Below are 26,085 nucleotides of genomic sequence, written 5' to 3' on the forward strand. Positions count from 1 at the left end.
TAAGGCTAGCCTATACCGGAACTAACTAGCGGCGGTCGGGTATAAGCGCCCTAGGGCCGAGAACAATATAAAGGATACGCAACCTAGGGCGTACGGGAGGCCACGTGCTCTACTAGCTACGGCGAGGGAATCTAACTAGGCCCGGCTCCCCTTTAGTATATAGCCGATAGGCGTAGACTAGGACGTATAAGGTAGTAGTATATAGGATATTATAGAGGAAATGATTGTCGATAACGATAACTAGCCTCGATACGCTTAGTATTATCTAGTATAACGTTAACTATAGTAAGGATATAGTCTAGAACTATTTCCTATACGAGGCGGACCCGTACGTCTACTACGCCCTAGTAATCTAGGAGCTATAGATTAACCCGTACTATAAGAGACTAACGACCTATAAGTTACTAGGCTATACGACATACCTATAAGGCGACGGTAGACCCCGTACGTACTTCTATATTAGTAAGGATATACTAGAATCCGACTAGGAGGTAGTATACTACGTAGACGAAGAAGACGGGGGCAATATTACCTCCCTCTACGTAGGTAGTACCTAGATATACAACCTATATATATAACCGCTAGCCTCGAGGTCTAGCCGCGACCTTAGGGTCTATAGACACCTAGATAGTACGCTTAAGAGATAAGGGTACTATATCGTAGTAGGAGACTTTAATATACACTACCCTTCCTAGGAAAGCCTTATATAGCCGTACCCTATAGCCGACGAAGTACTCGACTTAATAGCGAGTAACGTAATTGCCCTTATTACCCTAAAGGACCTAGGCACCTAGAAGAGAAGGGGACTCTAAGGCACGATCAACCTCTTCTAGATCTTAGATAGCTACTACTATATAGTAACCTACTATAGGATCGAATATAAACTCGAGGCGTCGGTAGACTATATACTAGTTAGGACCTCTATTACGATATAGATATAACGTATACTAGCGAGAACCCCTAAGCTAAACTAGAGAAAGGCCTACTAGGCCAATATCTAGGCGTACCTTAACGACTCTAAGATGCTAGTCTAGATTACGTAGTAGTAATATAATAGTAAAGACGAGATAGACGAGGTAGTCTAAGGGTTAATAGACGTAATATAAAAAGCGACCTTACTTTACGTTCCGCTTATATAACTAACGATATAGTCTAAACTATACTAGACGCCGAAGTATACTACGGTAGTAAGAGAAGTAAGGAGAGCCCGCCGGGTATAGACGAGTAGCTATAGTAAGGAGGCCTAGAACGTATATAGGGAGGTATACTAATAGAAGAAAGCTATAATACGGAGGGAGAAAGTAGTCGGCTAGAGAGCTATAGTAGAAGAAATCGCCGGTAAGCTAGCGAGGATATAGAAGCTAGCAAAATAGGCCCGATAGGACCCTATATAGGGCCCCTCCTTCTCTATCCTAGCGCTATAATCGCCTAGTAGCCCGGTTAGCGACCCCGAGGCTAAGGCGCGTCTACTAGCTAGTAAGTTCTTCCCGCCCCTAGTCGAGGCTAATCTAAGCGATATAAATAGCTCTACTCCCCTAGCCCCTAGTATCGCGGTCTAATAGGATATGTCCGAGGGAGATGTTACCGCTATACTTAGGAAGTTACCGGCGAAGAAAGCCCCGGGGCCGGATAGGATCCTAAACGAGCTACTAAAGAAGTATAGAGATTAACTAGCCCTAGTAGTCGTAGCGATCTTTAACGCCTACCTATAGACCGGATACTACCCGATAGTATTTAAACAATCGACGATAGTAGTCCTACGTAAGCTATAAAAGGAAGACTATATATAGGTGTAGTCGTACTGCCTAATTGCGCTCCTTAACACTCTTAGGAAGGCGCTTAAGAAGCTAGTTATAACGAGACTCTCCGAGGCGGTAGAGGAGTACTCCCTACTCCCGGACACCTAGATAGGTACGCGCCTATAGCGATCGACGCTATTCGCGATAGAACTTATTACCTCTTAGGTAAAGGCTATCTAGTATAGGAATAGGGACAAGGTAGTATCCTTACTTAGTCTAGATATATCGAGGCCTTCGACTACGTATTATACCCGTAGCTACTCTATATCCTAAGGTCGAAAGGACTCCCTAAGTAGCTTATTAACTTCGTACGGTCCTACCTCTAAAACCGTAGTACGTCGATCCTAGTCGGTTAGTATAAAAGCCTATTTTAAGTAGTCTATACTAGAATCCCGTAAGGCTTAGCGCTAGTACCTATTCTATTCCTCTTCTTTATAGCGACGCTACTCCTAGCCTTAGAATCCTAGATGTCATGGTCTCCCCACAGAGTGTACAGAAGGTGGGGACAGAAGAGCCTCAGAGTGCTCAGAAGTCGTCAAGAAGTGACAGTCCAGCTTGGTGTGTGAGCGCCAAGAATCACATGCCCCGTAACATTCACTACGGGACCTAGCCCTCCAAATTCACCCCTCTACTAAACCTTGACAGATTCACTTCGGCTCGTGACTATATGACTCACGGCACTCCCGCGAGCACCCGCGACTGCGCTGGACCCTGGAAGAAGCACGTAGAAGACTCGGAACGTAGGGCAGGTTGGAATAAGGTTTTGAGCAAAGCTGCTGAGCGCGGCTTCGCACGGGTTAGCCCTGTTGATGCGGGGACACGCACTCGCGAGGGTCGCGTATAAATATCTGGCCTTCCCTAGGCCTCTCTTGCTTTCTTCGTCTTTTGTTTTGTGTAGCAATCATACTATACCCTTTTGCATCTGCACTTCGCACCTACATTCTCGCTTTCACCCTTGCATCTTACAGGCCAGGCTCTCGCCCTGACATCACAAAAGACCAACAAACCGTCAACCACTCGAGTCATCCTCATAGGTGACCACGCCACCGATAGAGGTGTCAACCTCGACAACTAAGACACTCTATTCCACTTTAGTAAGTGGACTGACATCCCCTTCTCGAACGCCGCTGCCTTCGGTGCCTAGGCAAACGCTAACCCCGACACCGCCTACGCTCTCATCAACCGCACCGTCTCCTCTTTCCGCGAGACCGCCTAGCAGGTCGAGCAAGCAAACAACTAAGCAACATACCTTCAAGGTATTGTGAACACCTTCCAGAACCTCGCCCCGCACGCCGACGACAACCGCCGCTAGCACTTCTCTAAGAAGGTCAACGACCTGGACGAGTTCGACGGCAACAAGAGCAAGTTTGAGGCATTTGAGACACAGCTCACTATCAAGCTGTTGGCTAATGCCGACCACTTTCCGTAAGAGAAGGACAAAGTCACGTACGTCTTCTCCCTCCTTCGGGGAGACGCCGCGGCTTAGGTACAACACTACATCGATAACGCCACGCAGACTATCGGCTGCCCGGACGTCCTCACCTTGATGTAGGACCTCCGTGCTGCCTTTAGTGATCTAGACCGTAGAGCTACCGCCTAGAACGCTATCCACAACCTCCTCTAGAAGAACAAGAGCTTCGCCGAGTACCTCGCGGCCTTTAACCGCGACATCGGGTTCACCGGCTACAACGAAGAGACCAAGAAGAGCACTCTCCGCCGTGGTTTGTTAGCAGAGCTTCTTCGAGCCCTCGAGGACAAGGACGTCGGTGCTATAAGCTTCCGTGAGCTCGTCGAGACCTGCCAGCGCCTCGACTCTAATATAAAACACACCGCCTCTCTCCTCGCTTCCCGTTCTTAAGGTCGTCAGCCTCGTGGTCCCGGAAGCCACTTCGCTGCTCCATTAGGCGCCGCCGCTCCTACGGCTCTCCCTCCCGTCTCTGTAGGTGACGCTATAGATCTTAGCGCTAGTGCCGCCGTCCCTCGAGTCTAGGGCCTCGTCAACGGTAAGCTCACTCCCGAAGAGAAGCTTCGCCGTCGCCAGGCCGGACTCTGTACCTACTACGGCGGTCTAGGCCACATCGTAGCCAACTGTCCGCAGCTCGCTGCCCGTAACGCCCGCAACCCGGTTCGCGGCGCTGTCGGCGCTATCGAGCCTGCTCCTACTGCTCCCGCTAAGCAGGAAAAAGCCTAGGTCTTCCTTATCGACGCGATGAAGACTAAGAACAACGTTTACCGAAAGTAAAGAGAGGAAAGAAGTTGAGGATCAATACAGCACAGCTAGACCTGTACGACGAGACGGGCAAGGACCACGCTTACAAACCGTTCGTCACGAATGTAAATATCGGCTCAAAGAAACTCTCTTCTTCTAATCTCACTCTTATAGACACTGGCGTACTAGGCGAGTCTTTTATGGACTATAAACTCGCGACCTCTCTCAACCTCGAACCCTAGGAACTGAAGTACCCTCGCACCCTTGAACTCTTTAACGGCACGGAGACTACCACTAGTAAGATTACTCATGTTATATACACGTCAATCACCCTCGGAGGCAAGCGTATGTCGATCACTAGCTTCCTTACGTCCCTACCGCATCAGAAGTTTATCCTCGGCCTCCCCTAGTTCAGACGACACCGACCTATCATCGACTGGACTTCCCTTACTATCAGCTTCCCTCTAGAAGTTCCTCCGGCACCTCCGCCTTCTCCGCCGCCTCAGCGCGGTCCTGAGTATACCAAGATCTTCTAGGTGAACGCCGCTGCCTTCACTACTGCTGCTAAGCAGCCTAAAGCTCAAGTCTTCGCCGCCTCTCTCCGCGATATCGACATCGCCCTCGAGAAGCTCGACAACAAGCGTACACCTACCGACCCTGCTACGAAGGTCCCTCCTTAGGCACACCACATCCTCTACGTATTCGATGCTAAAGCCGTAGACGAGCTGCCTCCTTATCGCCCTCACGACCACAAGATTGAGCTAGAAGAAGGTGCAGAGACACCGTTCGGACCGTTATATTCTATGTCCCGAGAAGAGCTTATCGTCCTTAAGAGATACCTCGAAGAGAACCTAAAGAAGGGGTTCATTCGAGCGAGCCGTTCTAGCGCTAGCAGTCCCGTCATGTTCGTCAAGAAGCCCGGCGGTAGTCTACGCTTCTACGTAGACTACCGAGGCTTGAACGCTGTTATAAAGAAGAACCGCTACCCAATACCGTTGATTCAGGAGACGCTCGAGCGCCTCTCTAAGGCCAAGTACTTCACCAAGCTCGATGTTATCGCTACGTTCAACAAGTTACGAATGGTAGAAGGACACGAGTATCTCATAGCCTTCCGTACTCGCTACGGGCTGTTCGAGTCGCTCGTTATGCCCTTCGGCGTTTGTAACGGGCCTAGTACCTTCTAGAACTTTATTAACGACATCCTTTAGGAGTTCCTCGATCAGTTCTGCACTGCCTACATCGACGACATCCTAGTCTATAGCGAGACTAAGGAGGAGCACCGCGAGCACGTCTGTAAGGTCCTTCAGAAGCTCGTAGACGCCGGCTTGCAGCTCGACATCGACAAGTGCGAGTTTGAGAAGACCGAAGTCAAGTTCCTTAGTTTGATCATTACCGTAGACGGCATCAAGATGGACCAAGAGAAGATCGACGCTATCGTCGAATAGGATGCTCCTACGAACGTCAAAGAGGTCTAGGGTTTCCTAGGCTTTGCCAACTTCTACCGCCGCTTCATCTACGCGTTTTCGGGCGTGGTACGCCCTTTGACGAAGCTCACGCGCAAGGGTGAGAAGTTCGCCTAGACCGACGAATGCCAGGAGGCTTTTGACTTGCTCAAAGCGAAGTTTGTTAAGAACCCGCTTCTACGGCACTTCGATTTCGAACTGGAGACCCGTGTAGAGACCGACGTATCCGACGGCGTGGTGGGCGGTGTCCTGCTACAACGCCGCTCGCCTGAATCCCCCTGGTTACCTGTCGCCTTCCTCTCTAAGAAGATGACCGCCACGGAGTATAACTACGAGATCTACGACAAGGAGCTTCTCGCCATCGTCAAAGCTTTCGAAGAGTGGCGCCCCGAGCTCGAAGGCTCTGCTATACCCGTCCAAGTAAGCTCCGACCATAAGAACCTCGTCTACTTTATAAAGAGCAAGCTGCTTAATCGTCGCTAGGCCCGCTAGAGCGAGTTCCTCTCCCGGTTCAACTTCGTGATCTCGTACACGCCCGGCAAGGCCAACTCGATGGCCGACGCCCTTACCCGCCGCCCTAGTGACTCTCCAGTTGATCGAAGAGGGGGCCGGCAAATCGCAGGGCAACAAGTCATCAAAGAGCATAACCTCTCTTCCGAGCTTCGAGAGTACCTATCGAATGGCCAGCCTACGCTCGCCGCTTCCTTTGCTACTCTCGTGCTCGCTCCTGCCTACCTTGACGAGAGTGACGATGAATCCGAGCCTAAAGAATACGCCTCGGACGCTAAGGACTTGAACGACGATAAAGAGGGCTCAGTAACGACCGACGGCTCATCCGAATTAGACTTTAAGGGGTTTGATAATAAGGAGCAGCCCGAAGGCATTATGGCACGGGTACGAACAGCGTACGATGCCGACATAGACGCCTAAGAGTTAGTTCAGGCCCTTGAATCTGGCGCGAGGACATTCCCGGGCTTCTCGCTGTCCGAGTGCGAGCTCTAGGAAGGTGTCGTCTACTTCCGTAAGAAGCTTTACGTACCGCAGCCCGAAGGCTCTAATATCCGAGCTGAGATTCTTCAAATCATCTACGACTCCGCCTCTAGGGGTCACCTAGGCGTAGCTTAGACCCACAAGCTCCTCGCTAGGTATTACTAGTGGCCGCATTCCTAGAAGGACGTCCGCCGTTACGTACTGAACTGCGCTACTTGCCGAAGAGCCAAAGCTAACCGCTACCGTCCCTACGGTCTCTTGCACCCTCTCCCGGCTCCTGATCGTCCGTAGAAGCACATCACTATAGACTTTATCACCGATCTTCCTCACGGCAAGACCTTTAGCGGCGTGAAAGCAAAGGCCCTTCTAGTGATCGTGGACCGTCACTCTAAGGACCGGTACATGATCCCGTGCTAGAGCATGACCGCAAAGGAGACTGCTCGCTTGTTCTACGAATTCGTCTGGCGCTTTCAAGGCCTCCCGGATAGCATCACCTCTGACAGAGGCACCCAGTTCATCTCGCACTTCTGGAAGCGTCTGTGTGCTATCCTAGGCATCAAGCATAACCTCTCGACCAGTTTTTAGCCACAGACCGACGGCCAGACCGAAATTACGAACGCTATCCTCGAGCAGGTCCTTCGTTGCTTCGTCGACTACCACTAGAAGGATTGGCCTCAGCATATCCCTGCGGTGGAGTTCGCTACTCGTAACTAGGACTCGGAGACTACTGGCTACTCTCCCTTCTATACTACGAGAGGTTACTACCCTCGTACAGGTATGGAACCAGAAGAACCTCTCCCGCCTACCGAAGACGTAAACGAGCAAGCAGCAGACGAGTTCGCTACTATGCTCTCACAGATCTATGAAGAAGTTCACGACGAGATAGTGTACGCACAAGCAATCTACGAGGATCAAGCCAATCGTCGTCGCCAGCTAGCTCCCGACTACTAAGTAGGCGATATGGTCTACCTCAACTCTAAGAACATCAAGACAGACCGCCCCTCTAAGAAGCTGAACTGGAAGAACCTAGGTCCTTTTGAGATCACCGAGCGTATCAGTTCACACGCCTACCGTCTAGCTCTTCCTGCGAACATAAAGATCTACGACGTCTTCCATCCCGTACGCCTTCGGCCGTCGGCTAAGGACCTATTCCCGAACCAAAACCAAGACATGCCAGGTCCTCCCGATGAAGTAGAAGTCGACGAGCCTGTTAACCTACCTTCTGACGACTATGCCGTCCGTAAGATCCGGGGAATCCGCGTAGAGCCTAACGACGTTGAAGGACTACCGCCGATTAAGTATGGAGTCGAATGGCAAGGTTGCCCTGAGTAGGATACCTCATAGGAACCTATCCAACATATCATCTTCAATCGTCAAGCAATCGAAGAATACCACGCCCGCGCAGACGGCCTAGAAGTCAATATCGGCAGGCTCTTCGAATCTGAGCTTTTCGACGGGGCTTACCAATGGTGTATCGACCATGACATCAGGCCTAGGCCTAGTACTAAAGCTGAACATCCTCGATATGTGGAACTACTACGGCTTCGTAGGAACTCAGCTTTGTTCGGGGGGGCTACTGTCATGGTCTCCCCACAGAGTGTACAGAAGGTGGGGACAGAAGAGCCTTAGAGTGCTCAGAAGTCGTCAAGAAGTGACAGTCCAGCTTAGTGTGTGAGCGCCAAGAATCATATGCCCCGTAACATTCACTACGGGACCCAGCCCTCCAAATTCACCCCTCTACTAAACCTTGACAGATTCACTTCGGCTCGTGACTGTGTGACTCACGGCACTCCCGCGAGCACCCGCGACTGCGCTGGACCCTGGAAGAAGCACGTAGAAGACTCGGAACGTAGGGCAGGTTAGAATAAGGTTTTGAGCAAAGCTACTAAGCGCGGCTTCGCACGGGTTAGCCCTGTTGATGCGGGGACACGCACTCGCGAGGGTCGCGTATAAATATCTGGCCTTCCCCAGGCCTCTCTTACTTTCTTCGTCTTTTGTTTTGTATAGCAATCATACTATACCCTTTTGTATCTGTACTTCGCACCTACATTCTCGCTTTCACCCTTGCATCTCACAGGCCAGGCTCTCGCCCTGACACTAGAATACCGCTACGAGCGGCTTCGTAGACGATACAAACATCCTAGTATAGTCTTCCTCGACTAAGGAGAACTATAGGCTACTAGAAGAAAAGCATAAGATCTACGAGGACTAGGCTAGGAGGCACGGGGCTCGGTTGACCCTAGAAAAGTACAATCTAATACACTTTACGCGCCGGCTACGGTTCTATAATATATAAGCTTCTATCTAGATATAGGGGTATACGACTAACCCGGCAAATTAGCTTAGGATCCTCGGACTATAGGTAGACCCGGCGCTACGGTAGAGAAAGTACGTATAGGTAATATTACGGAAAGCTAAACAGAATATAGCATTATACTAGAGGCTTACTACGTCTATATAGGGGGCGAACTTTCGGTAGTTACGACTCCTATATACGGCTATTATACGGCCAGTCCTTACCTATAGTAGCTAAGTATAGTCCTTAGGCAAGAGGGCCTACCTATTAAAGGGACTCGTCGCGCCGCTAGCGAAGATCTAAAACTAATGCCTAAGGAAGGACACCGGGATATATAAGTCGATACTAATAAGGATACTTAAGTACGAGACCGCTATACCGCCGATCGACCTATATATCTAGGGACTACGGACCTCCTACTTAGACAAGTCGGTATAGTACCTAGTATAGAAGGTCATCGCTAGTACAGTCGTAAGGGCCCGCGAATTAGTACTAGCGTATAAGGGCATTCGACCCGGAAACGAGCCGAACTACCGGGTAAGGGACGAATAGCTAGTAATACGATAGGAAGGTAGGAAATCGTTTATAGAGCAACTATAGAAAGAGAGGTAGAACAACTAGGGTATAGGGTATAGTAGACGCCCTTAGCTAGCGGGACAACCTAAGGAATAGTTAGCTACGAAATCCGCGGTTAAGTACCCCCCGAAGCTTATCTACTACCGCCTTACGAGGGCATAGAGTAGTATAGTAACCTAACTACGAAGCGAACACATCGGCCTCTAGGGGTACCTATTATAGAGGAAGGTTCTAGAATACACGAATACTAGCTACCCCTACGGCTATTACTCCTAGAATATACGGTACGTACTCCTCGTCTATCCGAGGTAGTCGCTAGGAAGGGGGAAGTAGATAGTAAAGGCGAGGAACCGGACGATTAGGGTACTTCTTAATAACGTTAAAGACCTACGGCGTATTACGAACTAGATACTAGAGAAGGGCTAGCTAAAATAGTACCGCCTAGTAGGAGTAGTATAGGAAGAGAGGATACGGTATAGCGCGACGAGACCGGCTAGGAGCGGGGGCTAACGGGGTAGTAATATAGACTACGTACGTTGAGAGGGAAAGCTAATCTAGATAAGGAGAAGTCGGGGGCGGGAAGGGTTTTTACCTATTCGGGTTTCCCTTTATATATAGTAATAGATATATACCTATATAGGCCGAATAGGGTCCTAGAATAGAGGAATAATAAATCTATCTATCTGATTACCTTGTTTTTTGCTAGTTTCCGCTATAGGCATTCCGCGCTATATAATAGGTAGTACCCCGGACAGTTCGCGTACCGCCTCGTAGCCGATATATAGCCCCTAGATATATAGTCTCCTATATAGTTCGAGTAGGCCTACTTGTTTATATACGTATAGGTTTAGTGTCTATACTATTAGAATTTAAAGCATTAGAGGACATAAAAGGATAAGGAGTGCTTTTCGACTATCTTAAGGCTATATTACTAGATTAGGCCTTATTCTATTACTAGATCCGCCGCTTTTACGTCTTATAGCTATATAATTAGCGCCGAGGCCTTCTTACCTTCTAGCTATTTCCTATAGAGCTAAATCGCCTTCTAGATTAGAGAGTTAAGAGTAATCGGGTTGTCCTCTTAGAGAGTACGTAGGCAACCTTAGTTAGGTCGAACTCTTTAGGTATATCGTAGACTAGGATCGTAAATTACTTCGTTAAGACCTTCGCTAATACCGTAACCTTAGATACCTACTATAGCTATACCTCTAGGTACCTCCTAGTAGTAGTAGAGCTAGTATAGATCTATAGAGTACCGTTAGACTAACGTGCTTTACTACCGAGCGGGTTATACTACCGAGCGGGCTATACTACCGAGCGGGCTACTTTTACTAAGAACTATACTACTTTTACTTTAATTACGACGGTATCTTAATACGACAACATCCTATAGAATCGTTACTAGGAGGAAAATTCCTCTTTAGATTCTTTGCTATCTAGTAAGTCTAGTTAATAGGTACGTACGTTATACCCCGACTCGCTATATCGCTTATAGCGTCGTAGCCTTAGTACTAGCCGAACACTATCTAGCGACTCTCTACTTACTTCCTACCTCCTAGTATCCTCTAGAGGTATTAATTACGACGCCTTATCGAAGGTTAGAGACCCTCTAGACTAAATATAATTACGCTTTCGTGCTTTTCGCTATATAAGGGCCTCGTTAGACTTACGTAGCTTACTAATCTCGCTTTATATAAGAGCTATCTAATATGCTATCTCTCTACTCCCTTTTATAAGCTAATATACCCCTTCCTATAACGAGTTTAGCGATAAACCTGCCCGGGCACGCATTTTGCTCGTTACTAGTGTCGATTAAGAGTCGAATTCTTTTGTAGTTTATAGTGTCTTCGACTCCTAAGGGGTAGAGTCCGGAGCTAGAGGGGTTAGCGTATATAGCTTAATATTAAGCTTGGCTATCACTACCTATAGATTAAATAGAACCAAACCAGCGCCTCTAAAGCTCGATAGGATGTTCTCCTGTCTAAATACAGTGTTATAGGCTGCCCGGAAGGCGCGTAGGAAGTCTACTTTATCGATATAAGTAATACGCTAGCGTACTAAGCCCGAGAGCTAAGTATCGTATACCTTCTTTAAAGGCGAATAGCAACCTATATCTAATAGCTAGAGTAAGTACGAGGCGTATGATAGTATATATAGGGCTAAGATCTTATATTCCTTATATAGATTCTACAATGCCTTCGAGTTATAGCTCTCGTAGCTATCGATAATAAGCAGTCTCTATACCCTAGTCGTACGAGCTATAGTATACTTCTAGAAATACTCTAGCTACCGTATACCGAACTTATTGTTAGTCTAGCCGTTCTCTATTAGCCCGATTGTCTAGTCTAGACCCAAGTTGCCGTCTTAGTACTAGGTACTAATATACTATTTGCCTATAAGGATAACGTAGGGTAGGAGCGCTATTCCGTCTATATAGATAGTCTTAATTACTATTACCTATTCTCTATTGCCCTATTAAACGACCTTCCTCTTTCTACTACGCCTTTCTGAACCCGTAACGACGCTCTAAGATGTAATAATACCTATTATAAACCCTATCTCGTCGAAGTTATAGGTGTCCTAGTTAAGGATAGTATACTTCTCCTTTATATTACCTATAAGTAAGAACTACTACTTAATAACGTCTAGATCTTCTATTAGGGCTCGCTAACAATTGTATCTACGTGTTATACGAACCTTTAGCTCACGATACTACCTAATGAACCTGTCTATCTAGTTAAGACTAGCGGGCTTAAGACCCTTCTCTTATAGTAATAAATTGGCTATTACTTGTATACTAGCCTTTAATAGCGGGAAACCTCTAAGATCTAGCTCGAGTATATACTTAAGTATTACCCTCTCTTCTAGCTCTATAAGCTTCTTCGAATTAGGCTCGTAGGTCGTCTATTCAAGCGATACCCTAGTATAGTTCGAGACGCGTCGTATATCTTTATAGTAAGTCGATTCGTAATTGTCGCGTCGCGTTTTGTGGCCTAGATAGCTAAGGTCAGTTTAGCCTCGTTTAAAGATAATATACGCTATAATAGTAGTTATATAGCTATATCTATAGAAGTAGTATAGTTCTTAGTAAAAGTGGCCCGCTCGGTAGTATAGCCCGCTAGGTAGTAAAGTACGTTATTAGTTTACTACGACTACCCCTAGTTAATTAATTCGCTAGGCGAGCTCCTTATTTAATAGCTTCGTAACTTCGGCCTAGTCTTCCTTTACTATAATACGAATCGTAACTATATCGTACGTTAGGCGGGGGCCTAGTATTGATACCGCGACCGATACCTAGCTATAGAGGTATTAAATTAGGGTCGCCTTATTAATTGCCTAAGACGTCGTCCTTATTTCTTATTACCCTCGGTAATACGATAGTACTAGCGCCGTACGTAGCTAAGTGATTATTATCTAGAGAGACCGGTATAGGAGCTAATCGTTAATTTCTATACTTTTTACGTCCTCTATAAGCTACTACTAGTTATCTTAGGGGAGCTTTGCCTATAGAGCCGTAGGCGCCGGTAGTACCGTAGCCTAGACTACTATTACCTAGGAGTTGCCTAATGTAGCTAGGTACCTCCGCGGCGTTTAGAGCTTAAGAAATAGGGTGAAGAGAACTCTAAGCTATCTAAAATAAATGAAGTAGAACTCCCTTAATCCTAGGGGTAGTAGCCTACTTTATAGATCGTTAGAATAGCCTTAATAAGGGCTTTCGAATATATCCTAGTCTATTTATATATACTATAAGCTAAGGCTCTTACTATACGAGCTGTTAGATTATAGTAGTATAGTAACCCCTATATATATTACGAGCCCTTAGTAGTATTAATACCTTAGATTATAACCTTAATTTAGCTAATCTAAGTACTATAGAGTCTTTATTTCGCATTGTCTTACTATAAGCTACGGCGAGAGAATATGTGTTCTGGAGAAGCCTCGGTTACACGCCTAAGTGGTCGATCTACGTGTCCGATACGCTAGGGGGCCCTGTACACCTCCCAATCGTGGCATAGTGGCTACTGCTATATTGGCTGCAACAACCATGTCAGAAGCAGGCGCTTGTGACTCTTATGCGCGAAGACGCTGTATGGAGATGGGGAGTATGTACATACATGTAACATTGTATGAGGGCGGAGCGCAAGGTGACATTTGGAGGAGGGACATGAACAGACAAGAAGATCCGGGATGGCGTTCGGTGTTGATAGAGTTCGCCGTTCGTGGCACCCTTGCCTAGCGTACATCTCAGCCGAGCCTGTGCAACTTTTCTGATGCTTTGCATCTCTGTCCTGTCGCATGCACAACCATGGCTCCAAATAGAGGCCGCAATAGGCAAAGTGAATTCGAGGAGTACGCCGCGACCACAGCGAAAGACTTCGACCCGGAGGAGGACAACTTGCCAGCCAACGATGACGACGATTCTGGTTCCGAGGGGATTGGCGACGAGTTCAACGGCAGGGAGCATTACGAACATGTAGAGAAGAGCAAGCTGCGGAACCCGAAGGTTGCGCCATTAGGTCCACAATATAGAGGTGCGAAAGTGGGGAGACATGCGCTGGACGAGCATGAGGAAGATGACCCATTCAGTCACGCATTTGAAGATGAAGATAGCGGAGAGGAAGACGTGGCAATGGAGGATGAGGATGGCAGTGAGGATAGTGAAGATATGGACGACGATCTTGCCAATGCCACGGATGCCACTGATTTGAGCGAAGAAGAGGACGAGGGAGATGAGGAAGAACAGCAGCAATCAACGGCCAAGATATCGCCAAAGGACCTCGAGGATCTGAAGAAAGTGCGGGGCGAAGATGCACAAAAGGATGTGGCCAAATCTCTTGCACAGTCGAACAGGGAAGAAGCAGAGAAGGGCCGAGCAGTGAAGAAACAACGAACCACTTTCGACTCGCTGTTGAACGCCAGGATGAAGCTGCAGAAGTCGCTCGTGGCCACAAACACCTTGGTTGGCACACCCGCAGATGAGATTGAAGCAGAGAGATCGGACGCGCAGCACGCCTTAAAAGCTGCTGAGACAGCGGCATTCAGTCTCTGGAGCTCCTTGAACAGCTTGCGTGAGGATCTGATTGAGGCTCGCACGGGAGAGAAACGCAAGCGCTCGCACTTTACTGCCAGCTCCAGCACGAACGATCTTTGGGGCCACCTCCAAGCTCAGGAAAATCAGAGCCGACCAGCGCGGGATGCGGTACTGAAGAAGTGGTCGAATAAGGCGCAAGGTCCGACTGTGCAAACACAGAGCGGTCGTATCAACCGCACCGAACACCAAGCAACCATCATCGACGTTCTACAGGAGCAGCTTTCCAACACCGATAGACTCATGAAGCGCGCTCATGCTCCGAAATCGTGTGCGCCGTTGCAGCTCTCACGGCGAGTGAGCGAGGACGACAAGATCTACGACGACGCTGACTTCTACGGCATACTGCTGAAGGAGCTTTTGGAGCAGAAGAGTGCCGACTCGGTGGCTGCCTCGAATATCGACCTGGGCTATCAAGTGCGAAGGGAGGCCAAGACTAAGCGGAACGTAGACACCAAAGCTAGTAAGGGGAGGAAGCTGAGGTATACCGTGCACGAGAAGCTACAGAACTTCATGGCGCCGGAGGATCGGACTGTGTGGACTGAGTCGAGGGCGGATGCGTTGTTCCCCAGTCTGTTCGAGCAGAATATGGGTTTGATGGAGAAGGATGACGACGATGACAGGGACGTAGATGGCGACGATGGATCTGTAGACGGTGCCTTGAGACTCTTCTGAATGCATCAGAGTTCTTGCAGTTGCCCTGCATTGACTGGCAAGTTGCTCCAACGTCGATCTCCCCAGTAACAAGATCGTGGTGCTGCCTGGGGCAGAAAGGGACGCACGGGTGCAAAATTGCATGTGAAAGTGCGGCACCTAGCGGGGCTCTTCCCTTCCAGTCAAGCAAACGCGAGCGCTCCTCTTCCTGGAAAGTTCGACTCATCCACAAACACCGCGGTGGCGTACATTAACACCGCAGTCATTGGTGGACTGATAGCTTGCACCACTGAATTGCAATCCTCAGTCTTCGCCACCTGACGCCCACCCATCATGTCCGACACGGAGCAGTTGGACGACCTCGATGATGTAACCGCCGAGACCATCACCCGCTTCGAGATCCTGGACATCCAAGACACGACACCTGCGCCCCCAGTACCAGCGCGCCAAGGTCCAGCCCGGGATGAAGCACTCAAGGCACAGCAGGAGCAGACTGCCCGCGAGGTGCATCGTGTTGAGCTCCTCCGCTATCGCGAGGTGCGAGGCTTCGCCAATGCTGACTTCCCACATGTGCCCAACTTAGCTACCGATGAGGACACTGACGACCAGGTCGAGGAGGTTGTCAATCGTGTCGTCCCGGTGGTGTACGACTGCACCTCGTGTGGCGACGATCACCCACTCGAGAATATGTTGGTGGCACCGTGCGACCATCGGTTCTGTGCCGAGTGCCTCGAGTCGCTGTACCGCGCCTCCATGAAGGACGAGACCCTCTTCCCACCACGGTGTCATGGCGCACCATTCCCATACGAAGATGCCAGTCGCCTGCTCAGTCCCGAACTTCGAGTAGAGTTCTCAGCCAAGAGGGAAGAACTAGCAGACAGGAACAAGCTGTACTGCAGCGTCCCAACATGCTCTGCGTACATACCTGCGGGCGACCGCTCAGGCCGCACAGCAGCGTGCACTAAGTGCGGCATGTCAACATGTACCGACTGCAAGCTTAGTTATCGAGGTCACACCGCAGTCTGTCCCCGAGACCCGGACACAATGGATGTGCTTTCTATAGCTCAGCGGGAAGGATGGAGGCGTTGCGACTCATGCAAGACCATGGTCGAGCTCAACACGGGATGTAACCACATGACGTGAGTTAACCTGATCCAATTTTGAATTATGCTGACAATACTGACAGCTGCCGCTGCCGCCACGAATTCTGCTATCTCTGCGGCGCCACCTGGAACACATGCGAATGCCCTCTATTCGACGAAGACCGCCTACTCGAGCGTGCACAGGTCATCGTCGATCGCGAAGCTGAAGGTGGGGAAGCGGGTGATGCTGCTGCTATGGCTGATAACTTGCGCGAGCAGCATGAATGTGGGCATCAAAACATGCGCTGGGTGGGGGGTTCGCATGTCTGCGAGGGCTGCGGCGATAACATGAAACCCTTCATCTTCCGCTGCCGTCAATGTCACACTCAGCTGTGCTATCGCTGCCGGCATCATCGTACTTGAGTTGGCGTCCGTTGTGGTCGTAACTCCACGTCAGGGGCACTTGCTGGAGATGCTAGCACAAGGGCATGAAAGGGGTGTGATTGTTGCGCAGGAGGTTCAAATTTTGTTACAAAAGCGAAGGACGTGGCTATGCGTTGACCAGGCATCCAACCGTAAATGTCGAAGATGGGGAGCGGAATTATTTGTGCATGCCTTGAACAGTTTTGTGTAAGGATAAGCTATAGAACGGTTGACTCTACAGCCTCCAGTGAGGCTTGACCTGTTCCGGCCTCTCGCAGGCTACTGAGCCCTCTTAAGCCCTATCGTTTAATGGTACATCTGAGCCTTTGAAGCCTTTCCAGCGAGATGTTGTAGAGCTGGTAGACAATCACTACATCATCGTGCAGGACCACGTTTTCGACGGCACACTGGCTGCGGTCCGTGGTGCTTTAGCCACTGGCTCGTTCGACGACTCGCAAGTCTCTGATGGGTCAATGCTACTACGCCGCCTCTTTCGACTGATGCCTTGTACCTCTATGCTTTGCGAATCTTTCGAGATCCGTTTGTCCCTATTGCAGTTCATGATGACCAGATCATCGAGCCTTTCGGAGCCGGGACTGGTTAAGAGGGCCATATCTTCCACTGTGAAGTCAAGGCCGGCACATATGACTTCGACTTTCTTGATCGAAGCAGGAAGGATTGAATCCAATGTCCAAATCCTGTTACGCAGACTCTCGTTGTCGTATTGACCGAACAGTGCGGAACTCGGTGCCGAGGGATTTGCCAGGTGGCTCAAATGTCGCAGGCTGCCGAAGCGTTCGATGTTGATGGATACGAACTCCGTTTGCTCAGCTTCATTGAGCGCAACGACCGACGAGCGCTAGCCACACCGTAGCGACGTGTGAGCTTGCGAACACTCGAGCGTAGTTAGTGGCGTTAGCGAGGAGGGAGTGGAGCTCTATATCAGCCTTAGGAATTCCTTGGCGCCCTTTTGATTGGCTAAAATCAAGTTGCTAGAATCTGACTAATTGAAGTTACGTATGTGCCTTCTATAAAGGCAGATACCTCGGGCAGCTATCACAACGCGCCGTAGGCACTGCTATAAGGGTTAGAAAACTGTGCTTACGTCAAGCAGATTGCAACATATAGGAGTTAAGCCCCGTAATATTAGCTAGGCCGGTGAGAGAGCTCCACTCCGTCGTTACGCTCACACTTGTGGGTCTCACAGGCCCATACAGCACATTTTCTAAGTGGCTAGGCATGGCCTCGACCAACTCGTTGTACAGATCCTCCCTGTGTGCGATCTCGACACGGAGCTCTTCCAGTAGAGGTGTGTGCTGTATGGTCATTTCTGCTAGTTGCCGCCACTGCCTTAGTGTGTAGCCATCGACCTCGTCCGCGTAGCACATTGTCAATGATCACAACTGTCCGCATCGCGCCAGGAGCATGTCAAGGCCATCCCCAATCGTAACAATCCTGGACAGATTCAATTCGCGCAAATTGGATTGAATTGAGTCATCGCCCTCTGACAGACTACTCAAGCTACCGAAGAATGGATCAATCGTGAGCTTCTCGAGCTTGGGTAGTCGCAGAACGCTTTGGAAGCTCTCCATATCAATCGCGTGGTCCGTGGCATTGACATGGAGCTCCACGATGTTGCGCAAGCCGTCTGGATATGCTCGAGCAGCCGCGTCTTCGACATCCTCGCTGCCACCTTCTGACAGTGCGAGGCATAGATCACCCATCTGGTACAGGTCATCCGGCCATCCAGCAACCCGTACAGATCGCAGTCGTGGGCAAGCAAGCATAATCAGGCACAGCCATGTCGTGGGAGCGTACATGCCTTCCTCTGTGACGCTGGACGCGGGCTGCTCATCATCGTCGATCTCGTCTTCTATGAGGTTATGTAGGGCCAGCCATTCCCAGAACCTCGATTGAGCTTGAGGGGATAGTCCTGCGAAAGGGTTAATGCCAGCACGGTGTTACACCACTATGCTAGATCAACTGCGCGTTGCATGGACGCAACTGGACTCCTTGCCTAGCTCGCTTGACAGCAACTGTTGCACCTGCTCATGATTCGGCGGCGGAGTATGGATTGCCATAGCCGCATCGACATTCTCAACGTAGTGATCAACGGCCTGCACGTGCTTTGCGAGCTCAGGCTTCTGCAGAAGCGTGTCGAGCAGTAGATGTAGATCATGCCAGTAACCGTGCTCATCGTCGTTGTTCTCGCTGCGAAAGCCAATGGTGTGACAGAGAGCTGGTGTGGCGACGCGATAGCCCAATTTGTTGGTCAGACAGATCGCTGTGGCTGTCTTCCCGTCGATCTGAGCGGCAAAAGTGAAGACACGCTCGACCAGTTCGGTGGGAATGGTTTCGGCCATCGTGGTGATCGGCCTCGCAGGTTAGTCAAGGCGAAAAAAGGGTATGATGAGAGACTACAAGGCGTCGACGTCAACATGGGAAGACCCAAATGTATACCTTGAGGTCTTGAATCACTTCTTCAAGTCGCAGCGGCATCGCCTTCCTCGCGGACACAGTTGTTGGAGGAGGCCGCAATGGATGCAGGAGTCTGCTCTTGCAGTTTGACGTTGAACGAAGGACGTCCTGGGACCTGCAGCCAGAACACGCTAAGGCACGCTTTGCCCCGGTGCTCCGACAATAGCTCCCGGTCCGGCTATCTATCCGCCTTGTCTACACATGGACATGCCCTATGCATGGAGCATGTGACAACATCACGCGAGCAACGAGCACCTCATCGCCCTGATATCCTTCCTATCCACTACACCTAAACCGCAGATGGATCTTTAGTAGTGTATATCGTATCCATTCTTGACAGCCCGACGAGACCGCCATCATGACGAGCCGCGCCATGATCCCCGTCCTGGTGGCCTTCATGCTGCTGACCGGTGTCTGCAACACGCTGTTGACCAAGTACCAGGTGCGAACCGCTAGCATGCTGAAGCAGGAGCAAGACTGACCGATGCATAGGACATGCAATGTGTAGCAGACTGCGATACCGACCGCCCGAAGAAGTTCGAGCAGCCAGTCATCCAAACCCTACAGATGTTCGTCGGCGAGGCTGGGTGCTGGCTGGTAGTGGTCCTGTCCTGGTTGGTCAAAAGGGTATTGACAAGCGACGTTGTGCCCATACAAGATACTCGATACGTGCCAGTGGCATCAGAAGAGGCGGGAGAAGAGCTTGAGTCCGATGAAAACGAACTTCACCACGATCTATCTTCGTCCCAGACGCTCGTGGACCCGACGAATATCGTTGCCGCACCTAAGCTAGATCCAGAGCTATTGCACAAGGAACGCCAGCCGCTTACTGGATGGAAAGTCACGATGTTGGCGTTGCCAGCCATCTGCGACATTTGCGGCACAACTCTGATGAATGTTGGCCTGCTGTTCGTTGCGGCTTCGATCTACCAAATGACTAGAGGAGCTCTGGTCCTCTTCGTCGGCCTCTTCAGCGTCATCTTCCTCAGGAGACATCTTGGAGCTTGGAAGTGGGCAAGTCTCTTCATTGTCGTGCTTGGAGTTGCAGTGGTGGGTCTTGCTGGCGTACTGGATCAGAAACACGGCGCGCCCACCTTACCTGGAGACACTCGGCCTGACGATAAGACCGACCTGCTTACCCATGCCGGTCTTGCACTCCGGCGGGGCGTCACAGCGTTGGAAGAGCACACTGCAGCTGAGACCGTGCTGGGCTTCTTCCTCATCGCTACAGCACAGATCTTCACAGCTGCACAATTCGTCCTTGAAGAAAGTATCATGGAGCGATACTCGATGGACCCCATTCGAGTCGTAGGCTGGGAGGGCGTCTTTGGGTTCCTCGTTACGCTTGCCGGTATGGGCGTCCTGCATGCTGCCATTGGGCAGACAGAGGCTGGCAAAGGCGGCTACTTCGATGCACGCGAAGGCTTCTATGAAATGTTCCACTATCGGTCGATTGGGATCACATCTCTATTGATAATGGTATCCATTGGGTAAGTACATGTACGCCATCCGTACAACACAGCTAACATGATCTCAGTGGTTTCAACTTCTTCGGGCTGTCTGTCACACGGGTCATCTCTGCAACCGCACGATCTACAATCGATACATGCCGAACACTCTTCATCTGGCTTGTGAGTCTGGGTCTGGGCTGGGAAACTTTCAAATGGCTCCAAGTGGTTGGCTTCATCCTTTTGGTCTACGGCACAGCGGTGTTCAATGAAGTAGTTAGGCCGCCGACCATAGCATTCCTGAGACGGCAGAAGAGAGTGGCTCTACAGGAAGAACGTTGATGCTAGATCCTATACCCTGCTATATATAAGCTCGTCTCTCTTGCTGGCCTCTTCACAGCGTTGATGCGTAGTCCACTCGGTAGGGTGTAGCATTTCTTAGTGATGTGGAACGTGGAAGCCCGGTCCACAATTTGACGTGCAATCACACCTGGGCACCGGGAAAAACATCCGCAGCACTCAACGTGGGCTGCATAGGCTCTTAGATTTGGGCAGTGCCACCATAACCCTATTGCATCCAGCCATCGAAGCGCTGTGTCAGGTTGTCTATAGCACTACGACAGGCAGTGAAGCACAAGATATTATTGTACTGCTTCCGCCCAGCACTTTACTGCTGATGATCCGTTGCTGTCTCGATTCGTCGATGCGCTGTAATCACTCGAAACCCAGCGTCTATGTAACAGAGCCATTGAAGTTGAAGCTGTACAGAAACGGCGACAATTTGTCGTCAACATGCATCGTCTATCTATGTGTCGATGCTGGGTATCTCTTCGAGCGTCCTATGCTCTGATGGATGCCTTTTCATCCTCAGTAGGCTCTCAATGGGCTTTCGCCCCAAGTAGTACGCGACCAATCTTGGCGGGTGTCCACTGGAGCCATGACATCCACCACCGTCCGTCGCAGGCCCCTTGACCGCAATCCTGATTCCATCACAGTCAACCTCTTCAGCTCATATCAACGTCGACCGCTGCACGTTGGTTCTTCATGATGGTCTTGATGTGCTTTTCGACTTCGTCCATGTTGGATAGATCGATCTTCTCTGGCTGGACCCCAAAGTACTTGCAGATGGCCATGAGTCCCTGCCAGCTGCGCTTATCGTGTACGAGACTGATGGCAGCACCGGTGCGGCCGAAACGACCAGTGCGACCAATGCGGTGGAGGTAGGTCTGGAAGTCAGGCTGGCCGTCGACAGTCTCTGGAATGTCGTAATTGACGACCATGGTAACGGTCTGGACGTCGATACCGCGAGCGAGGACATTGGTGGCGATGAGTACCTTGGCTTCACCACTGCGGAACTTTTCGAACACGGCATCTCTTGCGGGGCCCTCCAGTGCGCCAGTGAGAGAAACGACGCTGTGGCCTTCGGCATTGAGACGACGCTCAATCTCTGCGGCAGTGTCGCGACGCTTCACGAAGATGATCGAGGAAGCCACCGTCATGAGCTTGTAGAAGCTGACCAGAGCTCTGTATTTCTCCTCGTCGTTCATACAGTCAAGGTACATCTGGTGGATGCCCTTGACAGTGAGCTGCTCGACCTGGAGAGTGATTTGGTTGGCGCCAGCTGCAAACTGCTCTGCGAATGCCAGCACAGCAGGAGGAAATGTAGCAGAGAAGAGGACGAGCTGGGCCTGACGGCTGATCATCTGCCTCACCCGCTTGCACTGGTCACCCATACCCTGCATGTCCAGCATGTTGTCCGCTTCATCAAGTGTGAGGATCTTGATGTCGCGTCCGTCGATATGCTTTCTCTTGAGCAGGTCGATGACGGTGCCCGGCGTGCCGACCAGGATCTGGGCTTCGACGTTGGTTCGAGCGGAGCCTGACACTGCTTCGTAGACGTCGCGCAAGCCCTGAGGTCTGAGGAACACGCCCATGAGCTCGACGACTCCCTTGATCTGCCTGGCCAGCTCACGTGTCGGAGCCAGCACGATAGCTTGTGCCTTGGTGGAGCTCAAGTCGATGCGCTGCAGCATGTTGATGACGAAGGCGGCTGTCTTGCCAGTTCCTGATTGTGACTGTCCGATCAGGTTCTCGGTCGGGGTTTGCTTGAGTAAAAGCGGAAGAGCGCGCTCTTGGATCTTGGAAGGTTGGATGAAGCCCATGGTGGCTAGAGCTTGCTGGATTTCCGGCTTGCTGAGGTACTGTTAGCAGTGACTTGAGGGCGCGGCATGCATAGTACTCACAGTCCGAGATTGGCGTCTTCGAAAGACTTTGCCGAGTATAGCGGGTTTGTCGGGTCGGCTTGGAGATCTGCGAGCTTCACGTTGACATTGAACTCGGGCTCGTCGAGTCCAGCTGAGCCGCGCAGCCAGGTGGTAGCACCATCAGTCTGCGCCTTTGCGAGATATTCGCCCTCGCTCTTCTTGTCCGCCTTTGTTGCGTCCATCTTCTTGTCCGAGTCTGCAGTGGGTGTCTCGGCGTCGTCTGCCCAGTTGAACTTTCCCGGTGTGAAGGTGGAGGCAGCTGGATTGCTTCCGTTGGTGGTGGCGGCAGGCTTGCTCGAGTCATCGGAGATGGAGAGTTTTGTCAGATTTGCTGGCTCGGGCTCTGAGGATGTTGCCTTATTGTCCGACATGGCGGGCGGTGTATTGTGGACGTGACTGAAAGAAAGTGCGTGTCTCGATGCGGCGGTGGTGCTTTGTGAGGGCGAACACGTGGCTGGTGACGTAGTGATGGTCGTACAGCTGGCGTTGAAAGAATGTGACGCGCTTCTCATTTGACGCGGCAAGATGACCAAGTTGTTGTGTGTCGCGTGTGTGTGAGGTTTTTGGCGGGTGAATTGAGCAAGAGAGCTCTTGCTGTACAGAAATGACGAGGGGTCCTTCCGTTTCGCGATTGGCGTTGCAGGGATTCGGGCCGCGATGAGGAAGCCCCGCCACGCGTGCAGCGTGCCAAACCAAACCTTGGAAGATCCGACGTTCACTGCTGCGCCCCGGAGTCTCATGGCATGGCGGATAAAGTGAATGCTCTCGGCGGATACATATAGTTTGGTGGAGCTGTTTGTTCACCTTCACATGTCTCACTCATCACGACGACGATATGGCTGAAGTCGACATAGCGCCGCAGTTCGGCCTCGAGCTGAAGGATGGCTTTAAGCCCGTCAATGCCTGGGTCGCCAACGGGATCGCGTGGCTCGACGACATCCAGCAATTCTACCGCGAACGCAGTGTCATTGAGAAGGAGTACAGTCAGAAGCTCAGCGCTCTTGCAAAGAAGTACCATGAGAAGAAAGCGAAGAAGACTAGCAGCCTGAGCGTCGGCGATACCCCTACTGTCACGCCCGGCTCGCTCGAAAGTGCTTCGATGACAACATGGGCTGTACAACTCACGACGTTGGAGGGACGAGCCGCTGAACACGATCGCTTCTCCAGTCAGCTCGTCTCTGCTGTGGCCGAACCCCTCAAACATTTGGCTGCCAGGTACGAAGACCTCCGGAAACAGCACGCCGAGTATGCTTCCAAGCTGGAGAAGGAGAGAGACGGCAACTATGGTGACTTGAAGAAGACCAAAGACAAGTACTATGGCGTCTGCCAGGAAGTAGAGAATAGGCGAAAGAAGCTGGATAGCAGTTTTGACCATGGCAAGCAAAAAGCACAGAGTGCTTATGCCCAGCACCAGAGCGACATGAGGAATGCAAAGAACACATATCTGATCACCATCAATGTGATCAACAAGCAGAAGGAACGATACTATCATGAGTATGTTCCTGAGCTGCTCGACGTAAGCCGGCGTCCTTGCTGTGTCACTCCAATTTCAAGCTAACGTTGGCAATGCTAGTCCCTGCAGGCTCTTTCCGAAACAAGAACTTCAACTCTGAACAACATCTGGTCGACAGGCGCCTCTCTCGAGACTCAGACGATGACCCGGTCCACACAATTGCTAGAGCACCTTTCGACCGAGATCCCTAGGAACAACCCCGTGCTGGACAGCATGATGTTTGTACGGCATAATGCAATACAGTGGCAGGATCCACCAGATTTTGTCTTTGAGCCCTCTCCGGTATGGCTGGACGATGACACGATGGCTTCAGATCCTCAGAGCAAGACCTTCCTCATGAACATTCTCTCGAAATCAAAGTCTTCTTTGGGTCCGCTCCAGAAGGAGTGCGAAGCAAAACGGAGAGAAGTCGAAGGGGCGAAGCGTGTTAGGCAACTCATCAGAGAGGGTAAAGACAAGCGGGACGAGGTCGAAGTCGTTCGCGCACAGTTCCACAACCAAGAAGTACTTCATCATGCCGAGCGGAGAAGAGTCACGGCCGAGGTCGAAGTTAGCACCATCACTTCGGCGGTAGGCGATATATCTGTTGGAGCGCGGAATCATACCTTCAAGAATCAGACTTATAAGATTCCCACGAGCTGTGACCTGTGTGGCGACAGGCTATGGGGCCTCAACGCCAAAGGCTTGAGCTGTGAAGAGTGCGGTCTCACATGCCACACGAAATGCGAGCTGAAAGTACCCGCCGATTGCCCTGGAGAGCTCAACAAGGAGCAGAAGAAAGCGATCAAAGCCGAGCGACAGGCAGCGGCGCAGGCTCAGACGGCAGCACCGCCACCCGCCAGCAATGGTCATAGCAACGGCAACGTCGACCGCACTGCCAGTCTGCAGAGGAGTGATACCATAGGATCGATGAACACGCTCAGCTCTGGGTATGCAGCAAGCGCGAATCGCAGTGTCTCTGGTATGACTGTCAGGTCAAGTGAAGAGAGCCACGCCACTGCACCGACGACGATATCTCAAAGCACTTCCGCAGCTGGGCGACATCGAGTCATGGCTCCTCCACCAACCAGCTACGTCAACCCCAACGGTAACGGGTCCGCGCCAGAGGAGCAAAAGGGCAAGATGCTCTATGCCTATCAAGCAAATGGCGATGGTGAGATATCCATTTCGGAGGGCCAGGACTTTACTGTCGTTGAGCCGGATGATGGCACAGGCTGGATCAAGATCAAGCCATCGTCTTTTGGTATGCCTGCAGGTCTAGTCCCTAGCAGCTATGCAGAGCTCAGCGCGCCGGCGCCGCCTTCGAAGAGTCCAGTCGATGACAGGCCGGTGAGCATGGCTGCCTCAACGTCCACGACAAGTCTAGCAGGGAGTGATACACCCAGCGTGGGCAAAGCAAAGAAGCAAGGTCCTGCTGTGGCGCCAAGACGAGGGGCAAAGAAGGTCAAGCACGTTGAAGCCATGTACACTTACCAGGCTTCTGGTCCTGGCGAGGTCGACATGGAAGAAGGGGAGAAGATGGTTCTGGTGCTGGCGGATCAAGGAGACGGATGGGTAGAGGTAGAGTCCAAGGCTGGGAAAGGCATCGTTCCTGCAACATGGGTAAAGGATGTGTGATGATCGTGAAGATATGTTGATAAGTTGAGCATTACTTTTGTGCATAGCGGTGGGATATATCATTTCGCGGGCGAAAGAGTGTCATCAAAGTTTGGCTATATCTTTCTCTCTTATCATCGCAAACGCGATTGACTGGCCTGCGGCAACGCTATGCTGTAGTTTTAGCAGAGCTGACCACCCACTC

General features: G+C 50.8%; 6 protein-coding genes across 6 annotated transcripts; 4 read left to right on the forward strand and 2 right to left on the reverse strand.

Annotated features, from left to right (window-relative positions):
* Positions 1-13,639: 13,639 nt before the first annotated feature.
* CLAFUR5_00767 (uncharacterized protein) lies at positions 13,640-15,097 on the forward strand (the record flags this gene model as incomplete). The annotated part of the gene is made up of 1 exon (XM_047899915.1): positions 13,640-15,097. One exon carries the CDS (start codon positions 13,640-13,642, stop codon positions 15,095-15,097), a length of 1,458 nt encoding a protein of 485 aa, XP_047756141.1.
* A 312-nt stretch (positions 15,098-15,409) lies between these two features.
* On the forward strand, positions 15,410-16,581 carry CLAFUR5_00768 (ATP-dependent RNA helicase DEAH12, chloroplastic; the record flags this gene model as incomplete). Its single annotated transcript, XM_047899916.1, has 2 exons — positions 15,410-16,215; positions 16,263-16,581. 2 exons carry the CDS (start codon positions 15,410-15,412, stop codon positions 16,579-16,581), a joined length of 1,125 nt encoding a protein of 374 aa, XP_047756150.1.
* A 1,397-nt stretch (positions 16,582-17,978) lies between these two features.
* On the reverse strand, positions 17,979-18,944 carry CLAFUR5_00769 (uncharacterized protein; the record flags this gene model as incomplete). The annotated part of the gene is made up of 2 exons (XM_047899917.1): positions 17,979-18,514; positions 18,566-18,944. 2 exons carry the CDS (start codon positions 18,942-18,944, stop codon positions 17,979-17,981), a joined length of 915 nt encoding a protein of 304 aa, XP_047756149.1.
* A 473-nt stretch (positions 18,945-19,417) lies between these two features.
* On the forward strand, positions 19,418-20,849 carry CLAFUR5_00770 (uncharacterized protein; the record flags this gene model as incomplete). Its single annotated transcript, XM_047899918.1, has 3 exons — positions 19,418-19,501; positions 19,552-20,549; positions 20,597-20,849. 3 exons carry the CDS (start codon positions 19,418-19,420, stop codon positions 20,847-20,849), a joined length of 1,335 nt encoding a protein of 444 aa, XP_047757371.1.
* A 662-nt stretch (positions 20,850-21,511) lies between these two features.
* On the reverse strand, positions 21,512-23,511 carry CLAFUR5_00771 (ATP-dependent RNA helicase dbp5; the record flags this gene model as incomplete). The annotated part of the gene is made up of 2 exons (XM_047899919.1): positions 21,512-22,700; positions 22,751-23,511. 2 exons carry the CDS (start codon positions 23,509-23,511, stop codon positions 21,512-21,514), a joined length of 1,950 nt encoding a protein of 649 aa, XP_047757372.1.
* A 95-nt stretch (positions 23,512-23,606) lies between these two features.
* On the forward strand, positions 23,607-25,901 carry CLAFUR5_00772 (uncharacterized protein; the record flags this gene model as incomplete). The annotated part of the gene is made up of 2 exons (XM_047899920.1): positions 23,607-24,287; positions 24,345-25,901. 2 exons carry the CDS (start codon positions 23,607-23,609, stop codon positions 25,899-25,901), a joined length of 2,238 nt encoding a protein of 745 aa, XP_047757373.1.
* Between the last annotated feature and the right edge of the window lie 184 nt (positions 25,902-26,085).

This window comes from Fulvia fulva, chromosome 1 (genome assembly GCF_020509005.1).
Source record: "Fulvia fulva chromosome 1, complete sequence".
Taxonomy (NCBI): domain Eukaryota; kingdom Fungi; phylum Ascomycota; class Dothideomycetes; order Mycosphaerellales; family Mycosphaerellaceae; genus Fulvia; species Fulvia fulva.